The sequence below is a fragment of the Cherax quadricarinatus genome, chromosome 31, assembly GCF_038502225.1.
Source record: "Cherax quadricarinatus isolate ZL_2023a chromosome 31, ASM3850222v1, whole genome shotgun sequence".
NCBI classification, from domain to species: Eukaryota; Metazoa; Arthropoda; class Malacostraca; order Decapoda; family Parastacidae; genus Cherax; species Cherax quadricarinatus.
In genome coordinates, this window is record NC_091322.1 from 29,191,923 (window position 1) to 29,216,314 (window position 24,392).

Sequence of the window (24,392 nt, forward strand, 5' to 3'; positions counted from 1 at the left end):
GCGCCGCAAAACCACTGTCGTAAACCACCTCCACCATCAACCCCGCCAATATTACTCGCTACTTTATCTTACTTTACTTTCATAAAAGCAACCCCATACAATTAAATAGTAAAACTATTTCTCCTTCATACTTTAAACTGACTGTGGGAAACCTCAAGGTTATAAAATAAGAGCTGTGTGAAATTAATATATAGTACATTTCGCGGCGTTTACGACAGTGAGAAACAAGTGAAGTTGTGATGGCGTCCTCTGGTGTAGGTGTCATGGCGGCTCCTGCAACACACTCACACATACCTATTGATTCCCATCCTCCAAAACATCCTCTGTTTCTTGCATTTTCGTACAATTATCTCTTCTTGTTGGGCCAATATTACACCATCTGAGGAATAAGTCCGCCATTATAAGATGTATTATACAGAAACTTCACTTTATACTCCTGCTGATACGCCTTTCTTTCTGCTTTCCATTTTATAAATTTATTTTTATCATTATCATTAGTGAACAAAACTCTATGGAATTTTATGAGGTAACTGACTTATGATCAAAACAGGACAACACGTGGTGACCTGTTTGAGAAAAACTCTTCTAATACATACAAAAACGTAATATTTAAAACATTCTGAATGTCATTCAAAAAACTCAATTAACTAGCATATATTTTGGTCAAATAAACACGTTCCTGTTGATGAACTTAACATTAACCATTGACTAAGACGAAAATGATTGAAATATCAATACTGTTGTCCAAGGCTTCATGTGCTGAGACAAGAAGTCTATCCTAGTCAAAGTCTATCGCAGTGAGGTAGATGGATATGCTGCTTAGATGTGTCAGGAATTTAAGGAAGGATGCATAGTGGTTGTATTTCACTGATGAATTTGAGATACTTGTATATATTTATTCTTATGCTCCCCTATTCTTCCTCAACATCCTCTTCCTCTCACCAACGCCCCCTCAGCATCCCATGCTTACCCTCTCATCATCCTTCTCTCCCATCTCTCGTCCCTGCCATCTTCCGTCTCATCCCTCTCACGCTCATCTATCATCCCTCCCTCTCTCCTCTCCCGTCTCTCTCACCCTCCACTCTCATCCCTCTCACCCACCTTTCCACCCCCCTCACCCTTCATCCCTTCTCCCATCCGTCCCTCCCTCACTTATTCTCCAACCCTCCCTCTATCATTCTCCTTTCTTCCTTCCCAGGTAATCACTATAACAACAATCGAGCATTAATGATAACAGTTGTTGGCATATAAGACATTATTGACACTAGTAGTAGTATAGTGTGTATAGTAATCAGTCATGTATGTATATCTGTGAGATGAGGGATCCACAGGTAGAGTTGCTTCCACACTCTCCCCCATCCACTTACAATCCACAGGTAACAGTACTTACCCTCACTGCCACAGCGATGTATAAATCATCTTAGGTTAAGATAAGATAAAATAAGCGTTATTTAGCTATTTAGTTAGTTATTCTCTATATAGGATTTCACATACTTGTATACATTTATACAGTGGTTGCAATAAATGCAATGGTTTTACATTGGTAGTAAACTTTGTATTCGTAATCTGGGACAATACATCAAAACGACTCGACGCGACGGGCTGGAGTTTTGAGACTCTATGACCGCGGGTTCAATCCCGGCCGGGGGTACGGTTTACAATTTATTTATTTATTTATTTATTTAAAAATTTGAGCACACATACAGAGGTACAAAAAATACAGATAAGAGCAGCATGCCAAAGCCACTTATACTATGCATAGCATTACGGGCTGGCTTAAAATTAACTTAAGATGAACTAAGCAATGATGACATCAGTGATAAAACTTTAATGTAAACAGATTACTATAAAGCACAAGTGAGTATTACAAAGACAGGTCATATGGTTGTATGCATTGTTGTACATTCAGTAGTGTGTGAAATGTCAAATTATTTTATCCACAGTGGTATATTTCCATCATTCTGGAAAAATACCCTGACTTTACCCACTGTAAATAAAGCATAACCACTTAAACTTTCTTTTTCTGTGTCGGACTTAATTCGTGTCTGCATAAATAAGATAAGATAAGATTTCGTTCGGATTTTTAACCCCGGAGGGTTAGCCACCCAGGATAACCCAAGAAAGTCAGTGCGTCATCGAGGACTGTCTAACTTATTTCCATTGGGGTCCTTAATCTTGTCCCCCAGGATGCGACCCACACCAGTCGACTAACACCCAGGTACCTATTTGCTGCTAGGTGAACAGGACAACAGGTGTAAGGAAACGTGTCGAAATGTTTCCACCCACCGGGAATCGAACCCGGGCCCTCCGTGTGTGAAGCGGGAGTTTTAGCCACCAGACCACCGGTTCCATAAATATATGAGTGGGTGTGGGTGGGTGGGTGTGAATTGGACCTGACTAGCTTGTGTTACTAGATTTGAAGCCGTGCTCCTCCCGTAAGTGACGTGTCTGGCCTCACTAGGTCAAGGCATTGGCTTAAGCCGGTGGGAGAATTGGACCCGCCTTGCATAGGCCAGTAGGCATGTTTCAGTGTTCCTTCTTATGTTCTTATGTATGGGGTGCATAATAAGAACATAAGAAAGGAGGAACACTGCAGGAGGCCTGTTGGCCCATACTAGGCAGGTCCTTTACAATTCATCCCACTAACAAAACATTTGCCCAACCCAATTTTCAATGCCACCCAAGAAATAAGCTCTGATGTGAAAGTCCCACTCAAACCCAACCCCTCCCACTCATGTACTTATCCAACATAAATTTGAAACTACCCAAAGTCCCAGCCTCAATAACCCAACTAGGTAGACTGTTCCACTCATCTACTCATGATGACACTCTTCAGGTCACTTGTTCTATCTAGGCTGGAATATTGCTGCACACTAACAGCACCTTTCAAGGCAGGTGAAATTGCTGACCTAAAAAATGTACAGAGAACCTTCACGGCGCCCATAACGGAGATTAAACACCTCAATTACTGGGAGCGCTTGAGGTTCCTAAACCTGTATTCCCTGGAATGCAGGCGGGAGAGATACATGATTATATACACCTGGGACTAGTACCGAACTTGCAAACGAAAATCACTCACTACGTAAGCAAAAGACTTGGCAGACGATGCAACATCCCCCCAATGAAAAGCAGGGGTGTCACTAGCACGTTAAGAAACCATACAATAAGTGTCAGGGGCCCGAGACTGTTCAACTGCCTCCCAGCATACATAAGGGGGATTACCAACAGACCCCTGGCAGTCTTCAAGCTGGCACTGGACAAGCACCTAAAGTCGGTTCCTGACCAGCCGGGCTGTGGCTCGTACGTTGGTTTGCGTGCAGCCAGCAGTAACAGCCTTGTTGATCAGGCTCTGATCCACCAGGAGGCCTGGTCACAGACCGGGCCGCGGGGGCGATGAACCCCGGAACTCTCTCCAGGTAAACTCTCTCTCCAGGTACTACCCTATTTCCAAACCAATACTTTCCTATGTCCTTTCTAAATCTAAACTTATCTAATTTAAATCCATTACTGCGGGTTCTCTCTTGGAGAGACATCCTCAAGACTTTATTAATATCCCCTTTATTAATACCTATCTTCCACTTATACACTTCGATCAGGTCTCCCCTCATTCTTCGTCTAACAAGTGAATGTAACTTAAGAGTCTTCAATCTTTCTTCATAAGGAAGATTTCTAATGCTATGTATTAATTTAGTCATCCTACGCTGAATGTTTTCTAACGAATTTATGTCCATTCTGTAATATGGAGACCAGAACTGAGCTGCATAATCTAGGTGAGGCCTTACTAATGATGTATAAAGCTGCAGTATGACCTCTGGACTTCTGTTGCTTACACTTCTTGATATAAATCCCAGTAATCTATTTGCCTTATTACGTACGCTTAGGCATTGCTGTCTTGGTTTAAGGTTGCTGCTCACCATAACCCCCAAGTCCTTTTCGCAATCTATATGGCTAAGTTCTACATCATTTAACTTATAAGTACTAGGGTTATGGGCACTCCCAAGCTTCAGAACCTTGCATTTATCTACATTGAACTGCATCTGCCACTTTTCTGACCAAGAATAGAGTTTGTTTAAATCCTCCTGAAGTTCCATAACATCTACGTTTGAATCAATTATCCTACCTATCTTTGTGTCATCGGCGAATTTGCTCATATCACTAGTAATTCCCTCATCAAGATCATTGATATATATATTATAAACAACAATGGGCCCAAGACTGATCCCTGTGGAACGCCACTTGTTACAGATCCCCACTCGGATTTAACCCCATTTATGGACACTCTCTGCTTCCTGTCAGTGAGCCATGACTCGATCCACGAGAGCACTTTTCCCCCAATGCCATGAGCTGCCACTTTCTTTAACAGTCTATGGTGCGGAACTCTATCAAAAGCCTTACTAAAATCTAAGTAAATAATATCAAATTCTTTATCGTGGTCAACAGTCTCAAAAGCTTTACTGAAGAAAGTTAATAAATTAGTTAGACAAGACCGGCCTCTTGTGAATCCATGCTGAGTATCATTAATCAAGCTATGCTTATCGAGATGGCTTCTTATAATCTCAGCTATAATTGACTCTAGTAATTTGCCTACAATTGAGGTCAGGCTTATTGGGGGGTAATTTGACGGTAACGACTTGTCCCCTGTTTTAAAAATAGGAATTACATTAGCCATCTTCCACATATCAGACACTACACCTGTTTGAAGAGATAAATTAAAAATATTAGTTAATGGTTCACAGAGTTCCATTTTGCATTCCTTAAGAACCCTTGAAAAAGCCTCATCAGGACCCGGGGACTTATTTTGCTTCAGTCTGTCTATCTGCTTCACAACCATTTCACTAGTGACTGTGATGTTACATAATTTATCTTCTTCTATCCCACTATAAAAATTAATTACTGGAATATTGTTAGTGTCTTCCTGTGTAAAAACTGAGAGAAAATAATTATTAAAAATCGAGCACATTTCATTCTCTTTGTCAGTAAGGTGGCCATAGTTATTTTTAAGGGGACCTATCTTATCTCTAACTTTTGTTCTATAGACCTGGAAAAAACTTTTTGGGTTAGTTTTAAAATCCCTAGCAACTTTAATTTCATAGTCCCTTTTAGCTTTTCTTATCCCCTTTTTAATGTCCCTCTTAATGTCAATGTACTGATTCATAAGATGACCCTCACCTCTTTTGATACGCCTATAAATTCCTTTCTTATGCCCTAGTAGATATTTGAGCCTATTATTCATCCATTTTGGGTCATTTCTATTTGATCTAATTTCTTTATATGGGATAAACGTTCTTTGAGCAGCATGTATAGTGTTCAGAAAACTGTCATATTGATAGCTCACTTCGTTACCCCAGTCAACAGATGATAAGTGTTCTCTAAGCCCATCGTAATCTGCTAAGCGAAAATCTGGGACTGTTACTGAGTTATCGCTACTATCGTACTTCCATTCAATGCTAAATGTAATTGATTTGTGGTCGCTAGCACCCACTTCCTCTGAAATTTCTAAATTATTAACAAGGGATTCATTGTTTGCCATAACTAAGTCAAGCAGGTTATTTCCCCTTGTAGGTTCTGTCACAAACTGCTTCAAAAAACAATCCTGAACTACTTCTAAGAAGTCGTATGATTCTAAATTCCCAGTCAAGAAATTCCAATCAATATGACTAAAGTTAAAGTCTCCTAGAATTACTACATTATCGTGCCTTGTGGCCTTAACAATTTCCTCCCATAGTAGTCTCCCTTGGTCCCTATCTAAGTTTGGGGGACGGTATATCACTCCTAAAATCAGTTTTTCATGCCCCTCTGAAAATTCTATCCAAACAGACTCTGTATGTGTTACTTCAGACTTAATACCCGTTTTTATGCAACAGTTCAAGCGATCTCGGACATACAATGCCACCCCACCCCCCTTCCCGATACTTCTATCTACTTGGAACAATTTAAAACCCTGAATATGACATTCCGCAGACATGTCCCGACTTTTTGAATTAAACCACGTCTCAGTTAAGGCAAATACATCAATGTTACCTGCACTAGCAACTAATCTCAACTCGTCCATCTTATTCCTAGCACTTCGGCAACTAGCATAATAAACATTGAAAGACTCTCCTTTCTCTTTACCCTTCCTGCTCATTTCTGTTTTTCTACTAAACCTATTACTGTCCTTATCACCCAAAGTCCCTGGCTTTTCAATATCTACCTCGTTCTGCTTATTACTAGTTCCCCTAGAACTCGTAATATTACTACACTGGGACTTCACTGTTTTCCTGCCAAAACCCATACCACTAACTATTCCTAGTTTAAAGTCCTAACTGCTCCCTCCACTGCAGTTGCCAGTGCTACCACCCCAGACCTAGATAAGTGAACCCCATCCCTGGCATACATGTCACTTCTGCCATAGAAGAGGTCCCAGTTGTCAATGAATGTTACCGCATTTTCCTTACAGTATTTGTCCAGCCAGCAATTGACACCAATTGCCAACACCAATATTAAACTAACTCATTACCATTATAGTTCCCCATGTGCAAACTAACTCATTACCATTATAGTCCCCTTGACAAATTTGGCAGCAAGATATTCTGGAGGCACAGCCAGTGGCCCCCACTCCAAAACCAGATACTGATGCCAATAAAACAATATCCCCAATAAACATGCAATACGACTTTATTTGTATTCGCGAACACACAGGGCCATTAGCTCATGCACCACCAACAAAATACCTTCAGTCCTTCATTATGTACCTCTGTAATCTTTTGACTACCGCCCACAGGATGGGTATAGGGTGCACAATAAACATATTAAACTAAGTCCTTGGTTTAGAAAGACACGTAAGCAAACACTATGACATATTTATTAGAAAACGTTTCGGTCCTGGGACCGAAACGTTTTCTAATAAATATGTCATAGTGTTTGCTTACGTGTCTTTCTTAACCAACTTGTCGGTATTTATTACCAAGGTTTATACCAAACTAAAGTCCTTCATCAGTAGGCTACTCGTGGAGACAAATGCTATGACTGCTTTGTAAATTGTGAGTTCAATACCTCTGTAACTTGCTCAGCTATCAAAACTTTGGAGTCCAGTCCCTGGACCAATTATGTACCTCTGTAATCTTTTGACTACCGCCCACAGGATGGGTATGGGGTGCATAATAAACATATTAAACTAACTGCTGCCTTCACAGAGACCCACACAACGAAATATAGCTAACAGGGTACAACTTATTTAGATGCGACAAAAAGAACAGGTAACAAAGGAGGGGAAGGTTGTCCTTGTATGTCAAAGAGTCGCTCATTTGTGCAGTTACTAACAGCACAAATTATGTAGTTGAAATTTTAGCAATAAAGACTGAAAACCAAAAACTAGTCATTGTAGTTGTATATAAGCCGCCAGTTAGTTTAATATCTTTATTATGCACCCCATACCCATTCTGTGGGCGGTAGTCAAAAGATTACAGAGGTACATAATGGGTCCAGGGACTGGACCCCAAAGTTATGATAGCTGAACTAGTTACAAAGGTAATGAACTCCAGATAGATCTGGTCACAATCATGGAAAGTTACAAAGGTAATGAATCAGCCTCACTCCTATACATGGTTACATTCATGAACAAATTACAAAGTAATGAGCCACTGATACGTCCACACCTGGATTACCACTTCCCATAATGTGATCCAAACCAGTAGGCTAACATCGAGGTACTTACTGCTAAGCAGACAGGGACAGCAAGTGTAGGGAAACATACCCAACTTCCCAACAGTTCAAGGAAAAGCTATTAAAAATTGATTGCTGTCTGGAAAATTTTCCAATCCCAACCTCAAATATCTTGCTGCTTGGTGATTTCAATTTAAGACATACAAAATGGAAGAATGTAACAAATAATGTTATAGCAGAGATAATCCCCGGAGGTATCTCAGATGAAAAGTCACACACTACTATTTGCTGAATCTTTGCAATAAATTTACCCTAAATTAGCAAACAGGGGAGCCAACAAGGCTGGAAAACACACTTGGCCTAGTCTTCACGAATAATGATAACCTGGTACGAAATTCAAGAGTATCAAAGACATTTAATTCAGATTACAATAGTATCAAAGTTTAGATTTGTATGCATAAGGGTCTTGACCAGCAAAATGCCTATAGTTACGAGGGTACCTTCACCATATTCAACTTTAAAAACAAGAACTTCAACTGGGATCAAATAAATTATGTCCTTAATGAAATATGCTGGAAAGATATCTTAAATAACATGGATCCCAGACAGTCTTGAAATGATCAATTCTTTAGCAGCTGAAGTATGATCAAGGCATATTCTCCTAAGAGACCATGCAAGCTGGAAAGAGAGAGATGTTTTCTCTATAGGCGAAGACGAAGAATCACTGAGCTGCTCAGGGGGGCTAGACTATATGAAATGCTGAAGAAACACTGATTCAACTTCAATAACAAGAACATAAAGTGGGACCAAGTAAACCAAGTCCTAAACGATATTAGCTGGGAAGATAGACTAAGTAACACAGACCCCAACTTATGCCTAGAACAAATTAACATGGTGGCACTCGAGTAAAGTAGAGAGACAGGCGCTCCTTTTACAGGCGACGGAAAAGAATAACAGAGCGGTTAAAAGAAGTCAATATATCTAAAATGCGTAAGGAGTCACTGGTCAGAGAAATAGCAAATATCGAACTTAAGCTATAGGAATCTTATAGGAGTCAGGAATCGCGGGAAGAACTAAAAGCCATAAATGAAATCGAAAGAAACCCAAAGTATTTCTTCTCCTATGCCAAATCAAAGTCGAGAACAACATCCAGTATTGGCCCCTACTTAAACAAGATGGGTCCTACACAGATGACAGCAAGGAAATGAGTGAGCTACTCAAGTCCCAATATGACTCAGTTTTTAGCAAACCGCTAACCAGACTGAGAGTCGAAGATCAAAATGAATTTTTTTATGAGAGAGCCACAGAATTTGGTTAACACAAGCCTATCTGATATTATCCTGACGCCAAATGACTTCGAACAGGCGATAAATGACATTCCCATGCACTCTGCCCCAGGGCCAGACTCATGGAACTCCGCGTTCATCAAGAACTGCAAGAAGCCCCTATCACGAGCTTTTACCATCCTATGGAGAGGGAGCATGGACACGGGGGTCGTCCCACAGTTACTAAAAACAACAGACATAGCCCCACTCCACAAAGGTGGCAGTAAAGAAATAGCAAAGAACTACAGACCGATAGCACTAACATCCCATATCATAAAAGTCTTTGAAAGGGTCCTAAGAAGCAAGATCACCACCCATCTAGATACCCATCAATTACACAACCCAGGGCAACATGGGTTTAGAGCAGGTCGCTCCTGTCTGTCTCAGCTACTGGATCACTACGACAAGGTCCTAGATGCACTAGAAGACAAAAAGAATGCAGATGTAATATATACAGACTTTGCAAAAGCCTTCGACAAGTGTGACCATGGCGTAAGAGCGCACAAAATGCGTGCTAAAGGAATAACAGGAAAAGTTGGTAGATGGATCTATAATTTCCTCACAAACAGAACACAAAGAGTAGTAGTCAACAGAGTAAAGTCCGAGGCAGCTACGGTGAAAAGCTCTGTTCCACAAGGCACAGTACTCGCTCCCATCTTGTTTCTCATCCTCATATCTGACATAGACAAGGATGTCAGCCACACCACCGTGTCTTCCTTTGCAGATGACACCTGAATCTGCATGACAGTGTCTTCCATAGCAGACACTGCAAGGCTCCAGGCGGACATCAACCAAATCTTTCAGTGGGCTGCAGAAAACAATATGAAGTTCATCGATGAGAAATTTCAATTACTCCGATATGGTAAACATGAGGAAATTAAAACTTCATCAGAGTACTAAACAGATTCCGGCCACAAAATAGAGCGAAACACCAACGTCAAAGACCTGGGAGTGATCATGTCGGAGGATCTCACCTTCAAGGACTATAACATTGTATCAATCCCATCTGCTAGAAAAATGACAGGATGGATAATGAGAACCTTCAAAACTAGGGATGCCAAGCCCATGATGACACTCTTCAGGTCGCTTGTTCTATCTAGGCTGGAATATTGCTGCACACTAACAGCACCTTTCAAGGCAGGTGAAATTGCTGACCTAGAAAATGGACAGAGAACCTTCACGGCGCGCATAACGGAGATAAAACACCTCAATTACTGGGAGCGCTTGAAGTTCCTGAACCGGTACTCTCTGGAACGCAGGCGGGAGAGATACATGATTATATACACCTGGGAAATCTTAGAGGGACTAGTACCGAACTTGCACACGAAAATCACTCACAACGAAAGCAAAAAGACTCGGCAGACGATGCAACGTCCCCCCAATGAAAAGCAGGGGTGTCACTAGCACGTTAAGAGACCATACAATAAGTGTCAGGGGCCCGAGACTGTTCAACTGTCTCTCAGCATACATAAGGGGGATTACCAATAGACCCCTGGCAGTCTTCAAGCAGGCACTGGACAAGCACCTAAAGTCGGTACCTGACCAGCTGGGCTGTGGCTCGTATGTTGGATTGCGTGCAGCCAGCAGTAACAGCCTGGTTGATCAGGCTCTGATCCACCAGGAGGCCTGGTCACAGACCGGGCCGCGGGGGCGTTGACCCCCGGAACTTTCTCCAGGTAAATAATTCATACAGGATTCAGGACAGACAGGATGAGCTAAAAGCAATGAATGAAATTGAAAGAAATAAAATATATTTCTTTTCATATACCAAAAAACAAAGAAAACCCACATTAGTTTCAAGTCCCAGTTCAAATAAAATGGGACTATAAGCTCCATTTTATTTGAACAGCAAGGAAATGATTGATATACTGAAGTCTCAGTATGACTGTGTTTAGCGAGCCATTAATCAGACTAAAGATTGAGAATCCAAATGAATTTTTCATGAACGAGTCTCACTACCGTGTCAATATACGTATAGCAAATTTATGACATAACTCTTAACTCCACTGGACTTTGAAAAAGTCATTAGGAACATGCCGCTGCACTCTGCCCCAGGCTCAGACTTGTGTCTTAGTGTGCTCTGGAGAGCCTGGACACGGGGTCATCCCACAGTCGCTTAATGCAACGGATATAATCTCAATCCATAAAGGTGGCAGCAAAACAACAGAAAGGAATTACAGACTGATATCTCTAACGTCCCACATTATAAAAATCTTTGAAAGAGTTCTAAGAAGCATGATAGCCAACCACTTGAATTCACAACCATTGCACAACTCAGGGCAACATAGGTTAAGAGCAGGTCACTGCTGCCTCTCACAACTACTGGACAACTATGATATGGTCTTGGATGCACTGGAGAACAAACAGAATGAAGATGTAGTATACACAGACTGCCAAAACCTTCGGCAAGTCTACCTAGAGGGCATTCAGTGCGATCATAATGTAAATGAGCGCTCTAAATGCGTGCTAAAGGAATAACTGGAAAACTGGGCAAATGGATCTTCAACTTTCTAACCAATAAAAGACAAAGAGTAATGGTAAACTGTTAAATCTCAGGCGGCACAGCGAGAAACTGTTCGCTCCACCAGGTATAGCACTCGGCCCCATCTTGTTTCACATCCTCATTTCTGACATAGAGATGTAAACCATAGTACCATGTACCCCAGTGGAAATAAGATCACTTTGTCTGACTTTTTTTTGGGTTATCCTAGGTAATTTACACTATGTATGATAATTGTACTTATGTGTACCTGTGCCTAAATAAACTTATTCGTCTTTTACAGAGAGTACCTATTCTATGGACGGCCTACTGTAGACACTAGAAAACTGTGTTCACTTCTTATACCATACTGGTTTTGGTTTCTATCACTGACAAAATTCTCAGCAAGATATTCTGGAGACTGCTTGTGAGTAATATTATAGACATAACCTTTATATTATAATAATAAGGTAAAAGGATCCCAATGGAAATAAGTCACTCTGTCTGACTTTTTTGGGTTATCCCAGGTTCTCTACACATATGCTGCTATGTATGATAATTCTATGTAACTGTATTTGTGTATACCTGAATAAACTTACTTACTTACTTACATAAGATAACTTCAGCAACTGTACTCTGGTCTGTAACACAGGTCTTGTAATTCATCCCCAGAGTGAAAACCATAATTTATATCCTATTTTATTTTTATTTTAAGGGTATTAGTAATTTATATTTTACTTAGAAAAAAAAATATAGTAAGAGTGATATTTTAATGTTTATTAGATAAGAACCATCAGTGTTGATGGCAGAAGCACATGTGAGCAGCAGCAGCAGCAGCAGCAGCAGCAACGACAACATCAACACAGCAGCAGCAACGACATCAGCACAACGGCAACGACAACATCAGCACAGCAACAGCAGCAACGACATCAGCACAGCAGCAGCAACGACAACATCAACACAGCAGCAGCAGCAACGACAACATCAACACAGCAGCAGCAGCAACGACAACATCAGCACAGCAGCAGCAGCAACGACAACAGCACAGCAGCAGCTCAGTAACAACAAGTTAGTTAGTTTAATATATTTTTTATGCATTCCATAACCATCCTGTGGGTGGTAGTCATAAGATCACATAGAGTCCAGGGACTGTACCTCAGCATTACAGGGATACAATGGGCCCAGTAACTGTACCTCAGCATTACAGGGTACATAAAGAGGTCCAGGGACTGTACCTCAGCATTACAGGGCACATAAAGAGGTCCAGGGACTGTACCTCAGCATTACAGGGTGCATAAAGTGGCCCAGGGACTGTACCTCAGCATTACAGGGTACATAAAGTGGTCCAGGGACTGTACCTTAGCATTACAGGGTACATAAAGTGGTCCAGGGACTGTACCTCAGCATTACAGGGTACATAAAGAGGTCCAGGGACTGTACCTCAGCATTACAGGGTACATGAAGAGGTCCAGGGACTGTACCTCAGCATTACAGGGTACATGAAAGGGTCCAGGGACTGTACCTCAGCATTACAGGGTACATAAAGTGGTCCAGGGACTGTACCTCAGCATTACAGGGTACATGAAGAGGTCCAGGGACTGTACCTCAGCATTACAGGGTACATGAAAGGGTCCAGGGACTGTACCTCAGCATTACAGGGTACATAAAGAGGTCCAGGGACTGTACCTCAGCATTACAGGGTACATAAAGTGGTCCAGGGACTGTACCTCAGCATTACAGGGTACATGAAGGGGTCCAGGGACTGTACCTCAGCATTACAGGGTACATAAAGTGGTCCAGGGACTGTACCTCAGCATTACAGGGTACATAAAGAGGTCCAGGGACTGTACCTCAGCATTACAGGGTACATAAAGTGGTCCAGGGACTGTACCTCAGCATTACAGGGTACATGAAGGGGTCCAGGGACTGTACCTCAGCATTACAGGGTACATAAAGTGGTCCAGGGACTGTACCTCAGCATTACAAGGTACATAAAGTGGTCCAGGGACTGTACCTCAGCATTACAGGGTACATAAAGTGGTCCAGGGACTGTACCTCAGCATTACAGGGTACATGAAGGGGTCCAGGGACTGTACCTCAGCATTACAGGGTACATAAAGTGGTCCAGGGACTACCTCAGCATTACAGGGTACATAAAGTGGTCCAGGGACTGTACCTCAGCATTACAGGGTACATGAAGGGGTCCAGGGACTGTACCTCAGCATTACAGGGTACATGAAGGGGTCCAGGGACTGTACCTCAGCATTACAGGGTACATAAAGTGGTCCAGGGACTGCACCTCAGCATTACAGGGTACATAAAGTGGTCCAGGGACTGTACCTCAGCATTACAGGGTACATAAAGGGGTCCAGGGACTGGGTTGTAAATATTTGATAATTAGCCCGTAAACGGTCCGAACGTATATATATGTTTTTTCAACATTTGAAAGTATGTAAAAAGGGTAGATTTTTTTTTTTTACATTTGAAAATGTGTAAAAAAACGTAGATCTACTTTTGGAGCACTACACATGTGAACGTAGATCTGCCTGGACCGTTTACGGGTTAAACAAGTTAGTGGTAATGAACTATTTACATGTTTATATCTGGTTACAATAGTAATGAGTTATTTACGGAGATGACACCAGCATCAACAGCATCAGCAGCAGCATCAACAGCAGCATCTTGCTATATTACCCCAAACATGTCACCTTCTGATTCCCCTCTCAGGCACCTCTCCCATGCTTTCACCATTAACGTATGCAGCCTTCTTGAGTAACTTTTTTTTGACAGTGAAAGCCTGTAACACACAGACATTCATATACATGTTTACCTGGAGAGAGTTCCGGGGGTCAATGCCCCCACGGCCCGGTCTATGACCAGGCCTCAAGGTGGATCAGAGCCTGATCAACCAGGCTGTTACTACTGGCTGCACGCAATCCAACATACGCGCCACAGCCCGGCTGGTCAGGTACCGACTTTAGGTACTTGTCCAGTGCCTGCTGGAAGACAGCCAGGGATCTATTGGTAATCTCCCTTATGTATGCTGGGAGGCAGTTAAAGAGTCTCGGGCCCCTGACACTTATTGTATTGTCTCTATATACATCCCCCCAATGAAAAGCAGGGGTACTAGTGACACCCCTGCTTTTCATTGGGGGGATGTATATATTACACATACATATGTTTGTATCTATGTGTATGTATCTACATATGTATGTATCTGCATGGATTTATATTCATACATAGTGATTTCACTACTTATACATACAGTGCTTTCTACTATTTATTTAACGTAGCTTAATTCTGGGAAAATATTGCTTGTTAATTCTCTGCCGTTGGAAAATTGTGAAATAGAATAAGCATTTTTCACAGTGATAGGTAACCTCCAGATATTATCTTTTTCTAATTTTGTCATTTGCATGAAAGGTCATGGTGTGTACCACAGTGCACGACAAGTCTTATAGTTAAGAAAAGAAATCTTCAGCCACTGCCAATATCATAAAAAAAAAATGTGTTGCAGGTGAAGGTGGTTGATCTTGGAAAATATATTGCAGTAAAGAGCCACTATCTGCAAGTGTTTGGTTAAAGTTTCCACAAATAAGAGCAAGATAATGGAAGATGACGAGAAGACTGTGCAGTTTCACGAGATGGGGCTGGATGACAGAATATTGGAGGTAATGTGGTGTGTGTTATTTATACATTTCTAGCTAACTGTGTTCACCTACGGCCATACCACGTTGAATGCACCACTTCTCCTCCGATCAGCGAAATTAAGCAACGTTGGGTTTGGTTAGTACTTGGATGGGTGACCGCCTGGGAACACCAAATGCTGTTGGCATAAATCTTTTATAAGATGTTATCTTCATTATAGAATAATAAGAAAATATTATAAAATTTATATTATAATAATAAGGTAAAAGGACTCCAATGGAAATAAGTCACTCTGTCTGACTTTTTTGGGTTATCCTAGGTTCTCTACACATATGCTGCTATGTATGATAATTCTATGTAACTGTATTTGTGTATACCTGAATAAACTTACTTATCTAACTTTATTGACTATCAACTGTGTTCTTGACCCTTATTACCATAGCTATAACTGTGGAGTATGGCAGTAAGACCACTGAAACATGCTAGTCAGCTCCTACTTTCATCCATCCTGTCCTACTTTTGTCTAATAAAATATATTGATGGGAAATGGAATGTTAGTAATTTTCTTCACTTATGCTACAAGGCAGTTTGCCTTTCTCATCACCAGCTCTATTGCCAAACTAGGATTATCATATATTCTTTATAAATTTAAATTTATAAAATTTTGATCGATTGTTATGATTTTGTCTTTGATAAATATTTTCAACATTTTAATATCTGCCCTTGTTCTGTATCTTTATAGAGAGTACAAGTTCATTAGTACTCTTCAGCTGTCTTAGGTGAAAATTTCCTGATACCTCATTATACATTTTCCAATGCATTATACCTATTCTGTAATAAAAAGACCAGAAAAGTGCTGAATGCAGTGAAAACTTGCCAGTGGTAACAAACTGTAATGTAACTTTGGGGAATTATGATATGTATTGTTTAACCCGTAAACGGTCCAAACGTATATATACGTTTTTTCAACATCTGAAAGTATGAAACAAAAATGTAGATTTTTTTTTTGTTTTACATTTGAAAACGTGTAAAAAAACTTTTATCAAAATTTTATTTTTTTTGTTATACAGTGGTCTCTCGCTTTTCGTAGTTCTCGGCAATCGTAAATTTCGCCAATCATAGGGGTATTTTCGTATAAACATGGACTCGCTTTTCATAGGTTGACTTGCGAATAGTAGTTCGTCCGGGACGTGTACACACGGTGTGAGCCGGGGCGGCCTCCCTACCCAGCCAGTCTGGCATTGTTTACCAGTGAGTGAAGGTCCCCTCAAGTGCTCCTACGAAATATTTCATAATATTCCACTCATTTAAGTGCTTGCAGGTACTAAATAAGCTACCATGGCTCCAAAGAAAGCTCCTAGTGCCAAGCCTGTGGTTAAGAAGGTGAGAAATATGTACAGTGACAAAGTCTTGGGCCATTTTAGGGAAGTGTTAAAGAGACGCCAGAAACAGAGCTCTCTCCACAGCTACTTTGCGAGACAGGACTAGAGTGACTCTCAAGGTGGTCCTAGTGGCATTAAGAAACAGAGAAGAGAAGCATCCCCAGAGAAGCAATTGGTACCTGAGGTGTTGCTGGAAGGGGATTCCCCTTCCAAACTGTAAACAATCCAATCTATCTCCTCCTCCAGTCTCCCATACACTAAGAAGAATCTCCATTAAAGGTAAGTGTTATGCTGTTAATGTTTCATTCATCATTTCCCATTGTATTGTTTATGTACTACATGTATATTTCATGTAAAAATTTTTTTTTGTTTTAATACTTCTGGGTGTCAGGAACGGATTAATTGTATTTACATTATTTCTTATGGGGAAAATTGATTCGCAAATCATAAATTTCATTTGTAGTAGCTCCTCCAGGAACGGATTAATTACGAAAAACGAGGGACCACTGTATTTGAAAATATGTAAAAAAAGTAGATCTACTTTTGTAGCACTTCGAATTTGAACGTCGATCTGTTTGGACCGTTTAAGGGTTAATTGCATTAAAAATGTAAGGAATGGGTATTGTACCTGAATTTTGATGGGCTTGTCATCTTCATTACATTAACCTCAAACCATTTGAAATTAGTTAGATGAAAAATTTCTTATCAGTGAAAGTTGTGTGATTGTGTGATTTTTTTTAGGTTTTTGCTGTCCTCTTTTTTTTTTTTTTTAACATATTGTTACTATACATTTGTAGGCCATTGCAAGATTAAGATGGAAAGAGCCGACCCTAGTCCAGGAGAAGGCCATCCCATTAATCCTGGAGGGGAAAGATGTTCTTGCTAGGGCAAGAACAGGATCGGGTAAAACTGGTGCATTTGCTATTCCTGTTGTTCATAAGATTCTTGAAGGAAAACGGACAGCCACAGAACAAGTAAGATGAAATAAACAAGAATTGTGTTAATTCATAATTAAATTTTAAAACTATTACATCACAGTATAAAATATTATTTTTAGCTGTGATTTATTCCTTTTTATATATACTGTAATTTTTAAATAAAAAAATCTGGGTGCAGAAATTAAACAAGTAATTTCAAAGGCAAACAACTGTTGAAATTATTTGTAAGTGAAAACTGGTAATTTTTTTTTTATCTTTAAATTAGGTAAAACTGCATTTCATGGTATTAGAAATGTATTCATTATAACCGATATTCAATATCAATCCAACCTATGTGCAGTTCTACTGTTAAATTTTTTTAAGCACAGGGGATGGCATATTATCTCATCACTGCCAGGTACACACAGTCACCATGGACTGCAGGCCCTGGGAGCAAAACAGGATGGGATTTTCATTAAATAAAAAATATTTGGTGAATGAACTGCAAACTTTAGTCACTAGCAGCACCTAGATTCACCAGAATTTATTTAAAAAATCAGTTATAAGCCATATGAATCCTTACCTAATTTTGTCCATACAATATTGAGTTATGTAACTTCACAATAAATCTCATCCACGATGAGGTTTATTATGGTTTATTCTGCACCACTGCATTCATTACTGAGTGGTAAGGAATGCACTGGTGCAGAATGTAAAACTCCCATTACCTCATTCACAATAACTGAGTACATGATACGGTAATGTACTTCTAGGAAAACAGCCTTATTGGTGGGTATTGGATAATTTATTGGTATCTGTATAGGTGGAAATCTGCTAATTTTGAAGTTGTTGGTATACCATTATTATATTTGCTTCATGGTATTGGTAGCAGTATCGGCCTAAATTTGACTATTGGCATCACCAAATGTTTTAATATCGTCCCAACATTGGTACAGAGCCTTCACCTTCAAAGTCAGGATGTGATGGTGATGTTTCATTTTAGTGTACCAATAATGCACTCTGATGTCTGCCCTTCTGGAAAGGTTGTTAGGGAGCAAATGAAAGGAAACAGCCAGTTTGTTTAAAGCAAAATTGACTTTATTAATGCTGTTAAGGTAATTTTTTTTGCAGACTGTACAGGTTCTTATTTTGGCACCAACTAGGGAGTTGTGTAAGCAAATAAAAGACAATATAAGTCAGCTGACAGTTTTATGTAAACGTGAAGTACGATTTGTTGATGTTTCTGAGAAAGTTCCTCTAGAAGCTCAACGTCCTCTCCTTGTAGGTAAGAATCATTCTGATTTTTATATCATTGTAGGTTGATAATAAATTTGTAGTTTTTTAACCACCACATCAGCAGTTTACCACCAAGGTAAGGTAACTCCTAAAAAATTAAACATTACCATTATTCATTGAATATCTGTTTTGCAGAGTACAGACAAAACATTACAGGTGACTCTTAGAATTACAGTATATCCCCACCCCTCTTTCAGAGTTCAGGCACTGTACTTTCTACCTCCAGGACACAAGTCTGGCTAACCAGTTTCCCTGAACCTCTTCATAAATGTTGCCTTGGTCATGCTCCAACAGCATGCCAAATCCCTAAAACTACCAGTCTTTATGCAACCCAATCTAACATGTTCACATATGCCTACCATTTGAAACCTTTACACCCTCCCTCCCTCCCTCTCTTCCTTCCACCCTGGAGTTGTACATTCTCTTGGTCATTCTGTTCTGCTCCAACTTTCTAATGCCCATGCCACCTCAGCAACCTCTCCTTTGTCCTCTGCTTAACACTTTCCCTGTCTTATGTAGATCTGCGTTATGGATGCCAGTGCCCGCAAATGTGCCGTGAGTGGTAAATTTAGGCCTAGACACAAGAGAATGGGTCTGTGCATTGAGTGTGCACAGTGTAAAAAAAATATTGAATCATGTGGTACATGATAGGAAAAGCAAACCTCTGACCTCAAGAAGTTTTCTAGGATGGTTTTTGTTATTTTATTGGCTGTTTCTTGGTATCATTTGGTAGAATGGAAGAAGTGATCTTGGTCAGCTTCAGGCCCAGAAACAGCTTGAAATAGGGCTTAAAGTAGTGAAAGTATTTTCTTTTTTCTTTTTCCAAGGAAGGGTAAAGTTTCCCAATACCATCTGTCTCTTTATGGGTTTTTAATAGGTCTGCTACAATTATTGGGATATCCTAAACCATGACCAATCATTCCTGGGCATATTTTATTTTCCAGAGTAAATCTTCAATTTTTGTGATTATGAATTCAAATGAAAGACAACTGTAATATAGGAGAGACCTGGGGATGTAATTAATGAACAGAGGAAATGTTTTATTACCAAGAATGTCTACACTGTTTATTTTGCATTATTTTTAAATTTGTGTTTTTTTAATTTTGAGTCATTTTGGCCAAATTACTGACTGCACTTTATAGGGTAGTTGTAATAGTTGAATGGGTGGTTTCTTGTGCTCAATTGATAAGCATTTCAATGCTTAACACTTCTACTTGATTTGGCCTCTGTTTGGTTCTGGGCATTGTTCATTTGTAAACACTTCAGAATTTTATGTTGTTGCATAGTTCCCTATCAGTTTCAATTTTTTTTTGCAGTGATATTTCTTGCCCTTTTATTTTTTTCCAATTTGGTAATTGGAACAGCTTTAGTTCTGTCTTTTCATTGATATCTATGTTCATTTCCATTTCAATTAATTTCTAACTTTTCATTTAGCTTACTTTTTTCTGACATTTAGCTTATTTTGCACTCTACAGTGCTTATCCTTTTATTTGAGCTGCTTACATTGGGAGAATGCATGTTCCAACCCACAGTGTTTATTTTCATGCTATATCTATTATATAGTTGGTAGACAACAACCAGGGAGGTACTACCGTCCTGCCAAATGAATGTGAAACAGAAACCTGTAATTGTTTTACATGATGGTAGGATTGCTGGTGTGATAAATGGTTTGAACACCGACAAGTTGAAGATCGAGACACTTGTGCAGCATATGGGAATCTTTATTAAGGAAACGTTTTGCCACACAGTGGCTTCTTCAGTCCAATACAAAGCAGAGAGGAGTAAGGAGAGGAGGAGTTTGAGGTAACCAGTCCCTCAGCCTGGAATCGATGTGTTCAGTCCATCACTCTTGTAAAAAGTACACCATATGGCCGGGGAAGTGGCTTATATACAGTAGACAGGTGAGTCGAAGTAGGACGAGGCGGGATCACAGTGGAACCATCCACTAGTGTAAGCAGGTCTTTGTCCAAAGGTTGGACAAGTATTGAAGAATTCTTTGTATCAAATTCCTGTGATGTTGCAGTGTCTGACAGATGTGATAAATGCTTTGAAAACCAACAAATTGAAGATTGAGACACTTATGCAACATTTATTTATTATTTTATTATCACACTGGCTGATTCCCACCAAGGCAGGGTGGACCGAAAAAGAAAAACTTTCACCATCATTCACTCCATCACTGTCTTGCCAGAAGGGTGCTTTACACTACAGTTTTTAAACTGCAACATTAACACCCCTCCTTCAGAGTGCAGGCACTGCACTTCCCATCTCCACGACTCAAGTCCGGCCTGCCGGTTTTCCTGAACCCCTTCATAAATGTTACTTTGCTCACACTCCAACAGCACGTCAAGTATTAAAAACCATTTGTCTCCATTCACTCCTATCAAACACGCTCATGCATGCCTGCTGGAAGTCCTAGCCCCTCGCACACAAAACCTCCTTTACCCCCTCTCTCCAACCTTTCCTAGGCCGACCCCTACCCCGCCTTCCTTCCAATACAGACTGATACACTCTTGAAGTCATTCTGTTTCGCTCCATTCTCTCTACATGTCCGAACCACCTCAACAACTCTTCCTCAGCCCTCTGGACAACAGTTTTGGTAATCCCGCACTTCCTCCTAACTTCCAAACTACGAATTCTCTGCATTATATTCACACCACACGTTGCCCTCAGACATGACATCTCCACTGCCTCCAGCCTTCTCCTCACTGCAACATTCATCACCCACGCTTCACACCCATATAAGAGCGTTGGTAAAACTAGACTCTCATACATTCCCCTCTTTGCCTCCAAGGACAAAGTTCTTTGTCTCCACAGACTCTGTTCAGAATGAAAGGGGGTAAAGCAGTTGGAACTGATGGGATCATGACAGAAATGTTAAAAGCAGGGGGGATATAGCGTTGGAGTGGTTGGTACTTTTGTTTAATAAATGTATGAAAGAGGGGAAGGTACCTAGGGATTGGCAGAGAGCATGTATAGTACCTTTATATAAAGGGAAAGGTGACAAAAGAGATTGTAAAAATTATAGAGGAATAAGTTTACTGAATATACCAGGAAAAGTATACGGTAGGGTTATAATTGAAGGAATTAGAGGTAAGACAGAATGTAGGATTGTGGATGAGCAGGGAGGCTTCAGAGTGGGTAGGGGATGTGTAGATTAAGTGTTTACATTGAAGCATATATGTGAACAGTATTTAGATAAAGGTAGGGAAGTTTTTATTGCATTTATGGATTTAGAAAAGGCATATGATAGAGTGGATAGAGGAGCAATGTGGCAGATGTTGCAAGTACATATATGGAATAGGTGGTAAGTTACTAAATGCAGTTAAGAGTTTTTATGAGGATAGTGAGGCTCAGGTTAGGGTGTGTAGAAGAGAGGGAAAATACTTCCCGGTAAAAGTAGGTCTTAGACAGGGATGTGTAATGTCACCATGGTTGTTTAATATATTTATAGATGGGGTTGTAAAAGAAGTAAATGCTAGGGTGTTCGGGAGAGGGGTGGGGTTAAATTATGGGGAATCAAATTCAAAATGGGAATTGACACAGTTACTTTTTGCTGATGATACTGTGCTTATGGGAGATTCTAAAGAAAAATTGCAAAGGTTAGTGGATGAGTTTGAAAATGTGTGTAAAGGTAGAAAGATGAAAGTGAACATAGAAAAGAGTAAGGTGATGAGGGTATCAAATGATTTAGATAAAGAAAAATTGGATATCAAATTGGGGAGGAGGAGTATGGAAGAAGTGAATGTTTTCAGATACTTGGGAGTTGATGTGTCGGCAGATAGATTTATGAAGGATGAGGTTAATCATAGAATTGATGAGGGAAAAAAGGCGAGTGGTGCGTTGAGGTATATGTGGTGTCAAAAAACGTTATCTATGGAGGCAAAGAAGGGAATGTATGAAAGTATAGTAGTACCAACACTCTTATATGGATGTGAAGCTTGGGTGGTAAATGCAGCAGCGAGGAGACGGTTGGAGGCAGTGGAGATGTCCTGTCTAAAGGCAATGTGTGGTGTAAATATTATGCAGAAAATTCGGAGTGTGGAAATTAGGAGAAGGTGTGGAGTTAATAAAAGCATTAGTCAGAGGGCAGAAGAGGGGTTGTTGAGGTGGTTTGGTCATTTAGAGAGAATGGATCAAAGTAGAATGACATGGAAAGCATATAAATCTATAGGGGAAGGAAGGAGGGGTAGGGGTCGTCCTCGAAAGGGTTGGAAAGAGGGGGTTAAGGAGGTTTTGTGGGCGAGGGGCTTGGACTTCCAGCAAGCGTGCATGAGCGTGTTAGTTAGGAGTGAATGGAGACGAATGATACTTGGGACCTGACGATCTGTTGGAGTGTAAGCAGGGTAATATTTAGTGAAGGGATTCAGGGAAACCCGTTATTTTCATATAGTCGGACTTGAGTCCTGGAAATGGGAAGTACAATGTCTGCACTTTAAAGGAGGGGTTTGGGATATTGGCAGTTTGGAGGGATATGTTGTGTATCTTTATACGTACATGTATATGCTTCTAAGCTGTTGTATTCTTAGCACCTCTGCAAAAACAGTGATAATGTGTGAGTGTGGTGAAAGTGTTGAATGATGATGAAAGTATTTTCTTTTTGGGGATTTTCTTTCTTTTTTGGGTCAGCCTGCCTCGGTGGGAGACGGCCGACTTGTTGGAAAAAAAAAAAAAACGACTACTCCAACACTATGTCCCCTCCTGCTTTTAACATTTCTTTCATGATCCCATCAGTTCCAGCTGCTTTACCCCCTTTCATTCTATGTAATGCCTCACGCACCTCTCCCACACTCACATCCTGCTCTTCTTCACTCCTAAAAGATGGTATACCTCCCTGGCCAGTGCATGAAATTACCGCCTCCCTTTCTTCATCGACATTTAAAAGTTCCTCAAAATATTCTCGCCATCTATCCAATACCTCCATCTCCCCATCTACTAACTTCCCTACTCTGTTTTTAACTGACAAATCCATTTGTTCCCTAGGCTTTCTTAACTTGTTTAACTCATTCCAAAGTTTTTTCTTATTTTCATTAAAATTTCTTGAGTGCCTCTCCCACTCTTATCATCTGCTCTCCTTTTGCACTCTCTCACCACTCTCTTCACTTTTCTTTTACTCCCCATATACTCTACTCTTCTTATAACACTTCTGCTTTGTAAATACCTCCCATAAGCTACCTTTTTCTCTTTTATCACACCCTTGACTTCATCATTCCACCAATCACTCCTCTCTCCTCCTGCACCCACCCTCCTATAACCACAAACTTCTGCCCCACATTCTAATACTGCATTTTTAAAACTATTCCAACCCTCTTCACCCCCCCCCCCCCACTACTCATACCTGCACCAGCCCACCTTTCTGCCAATAGTTGCTTATATTTCACCCGAACTTCCTCCTCCCTTAGTTTATACTTTCACCTCCCTCTTACTTGTTGCCATTTTCCTCTTATCCATTTTCCTCTTACTCTAATTGTAGCTATAACTAGATAATGATTCGATATATCAGTTGCCTCTCTATAAACGTGTACATCCTGGAGCCTACCCATCAACCTTTTATCTACCAATATATAATCTAACAAACTACTTTCATTACATGCTATATCATACCTTGTATATTTATTTATCCTCTTTTTCATAAAATATGTCTTACTTATTACCAAACCTCTTTCTACACATAGCTCAATTAAATGCTCCTCATTTTCAT

The 24,392-nt window shown here is 40.3% G+C and overlaps 1 protein-coding gene and 1 non-coding gene across 2 annotated transcripts in view; both read left to right on the forward strand.

The window, feature by feature from the left end:
• The first annotated feature begins 12,234 nt into the window (after window positions 1-12,234).
• The window catches only part of Ddx56 (putative ATP-dependent RNA helicase DDX56), a 30,884-nt gene continuing 18,726 nt past the window's right edge, over window positions 12,235-24,392 (forward strand). The window contains exons 1-4 of the mRNA XM_053788140.2: window positions 12,235-12,516; window positions 14,966-15,119; window positions 17,276-17,452; window positions 18,527-18,680. Coding sequence (XP_053644115.1) covers window positions 15,057-15,119; window positions 17,276-17,452; window positions 18,527-18,680 — 394 coding nt within the window. The 5' untranslated portion in view covers window positions 12,235-12,516; window positions 14,966-15,056. The remainder of the gene's footprint in view (window positions 12,517-14,965; window positions 15,120-17,275; window positions 17,453-18,526; window positions 18,681-24,392) is intronic.
• Window positions 15,165-15,283, forward strand: LOC128699622 (5S ribosomal RNA). The gene has a single exon (XR_008408642.2). It is a non-coding gene; the product is annotated as a 5S ribosomal RNA (ribosomal RNA).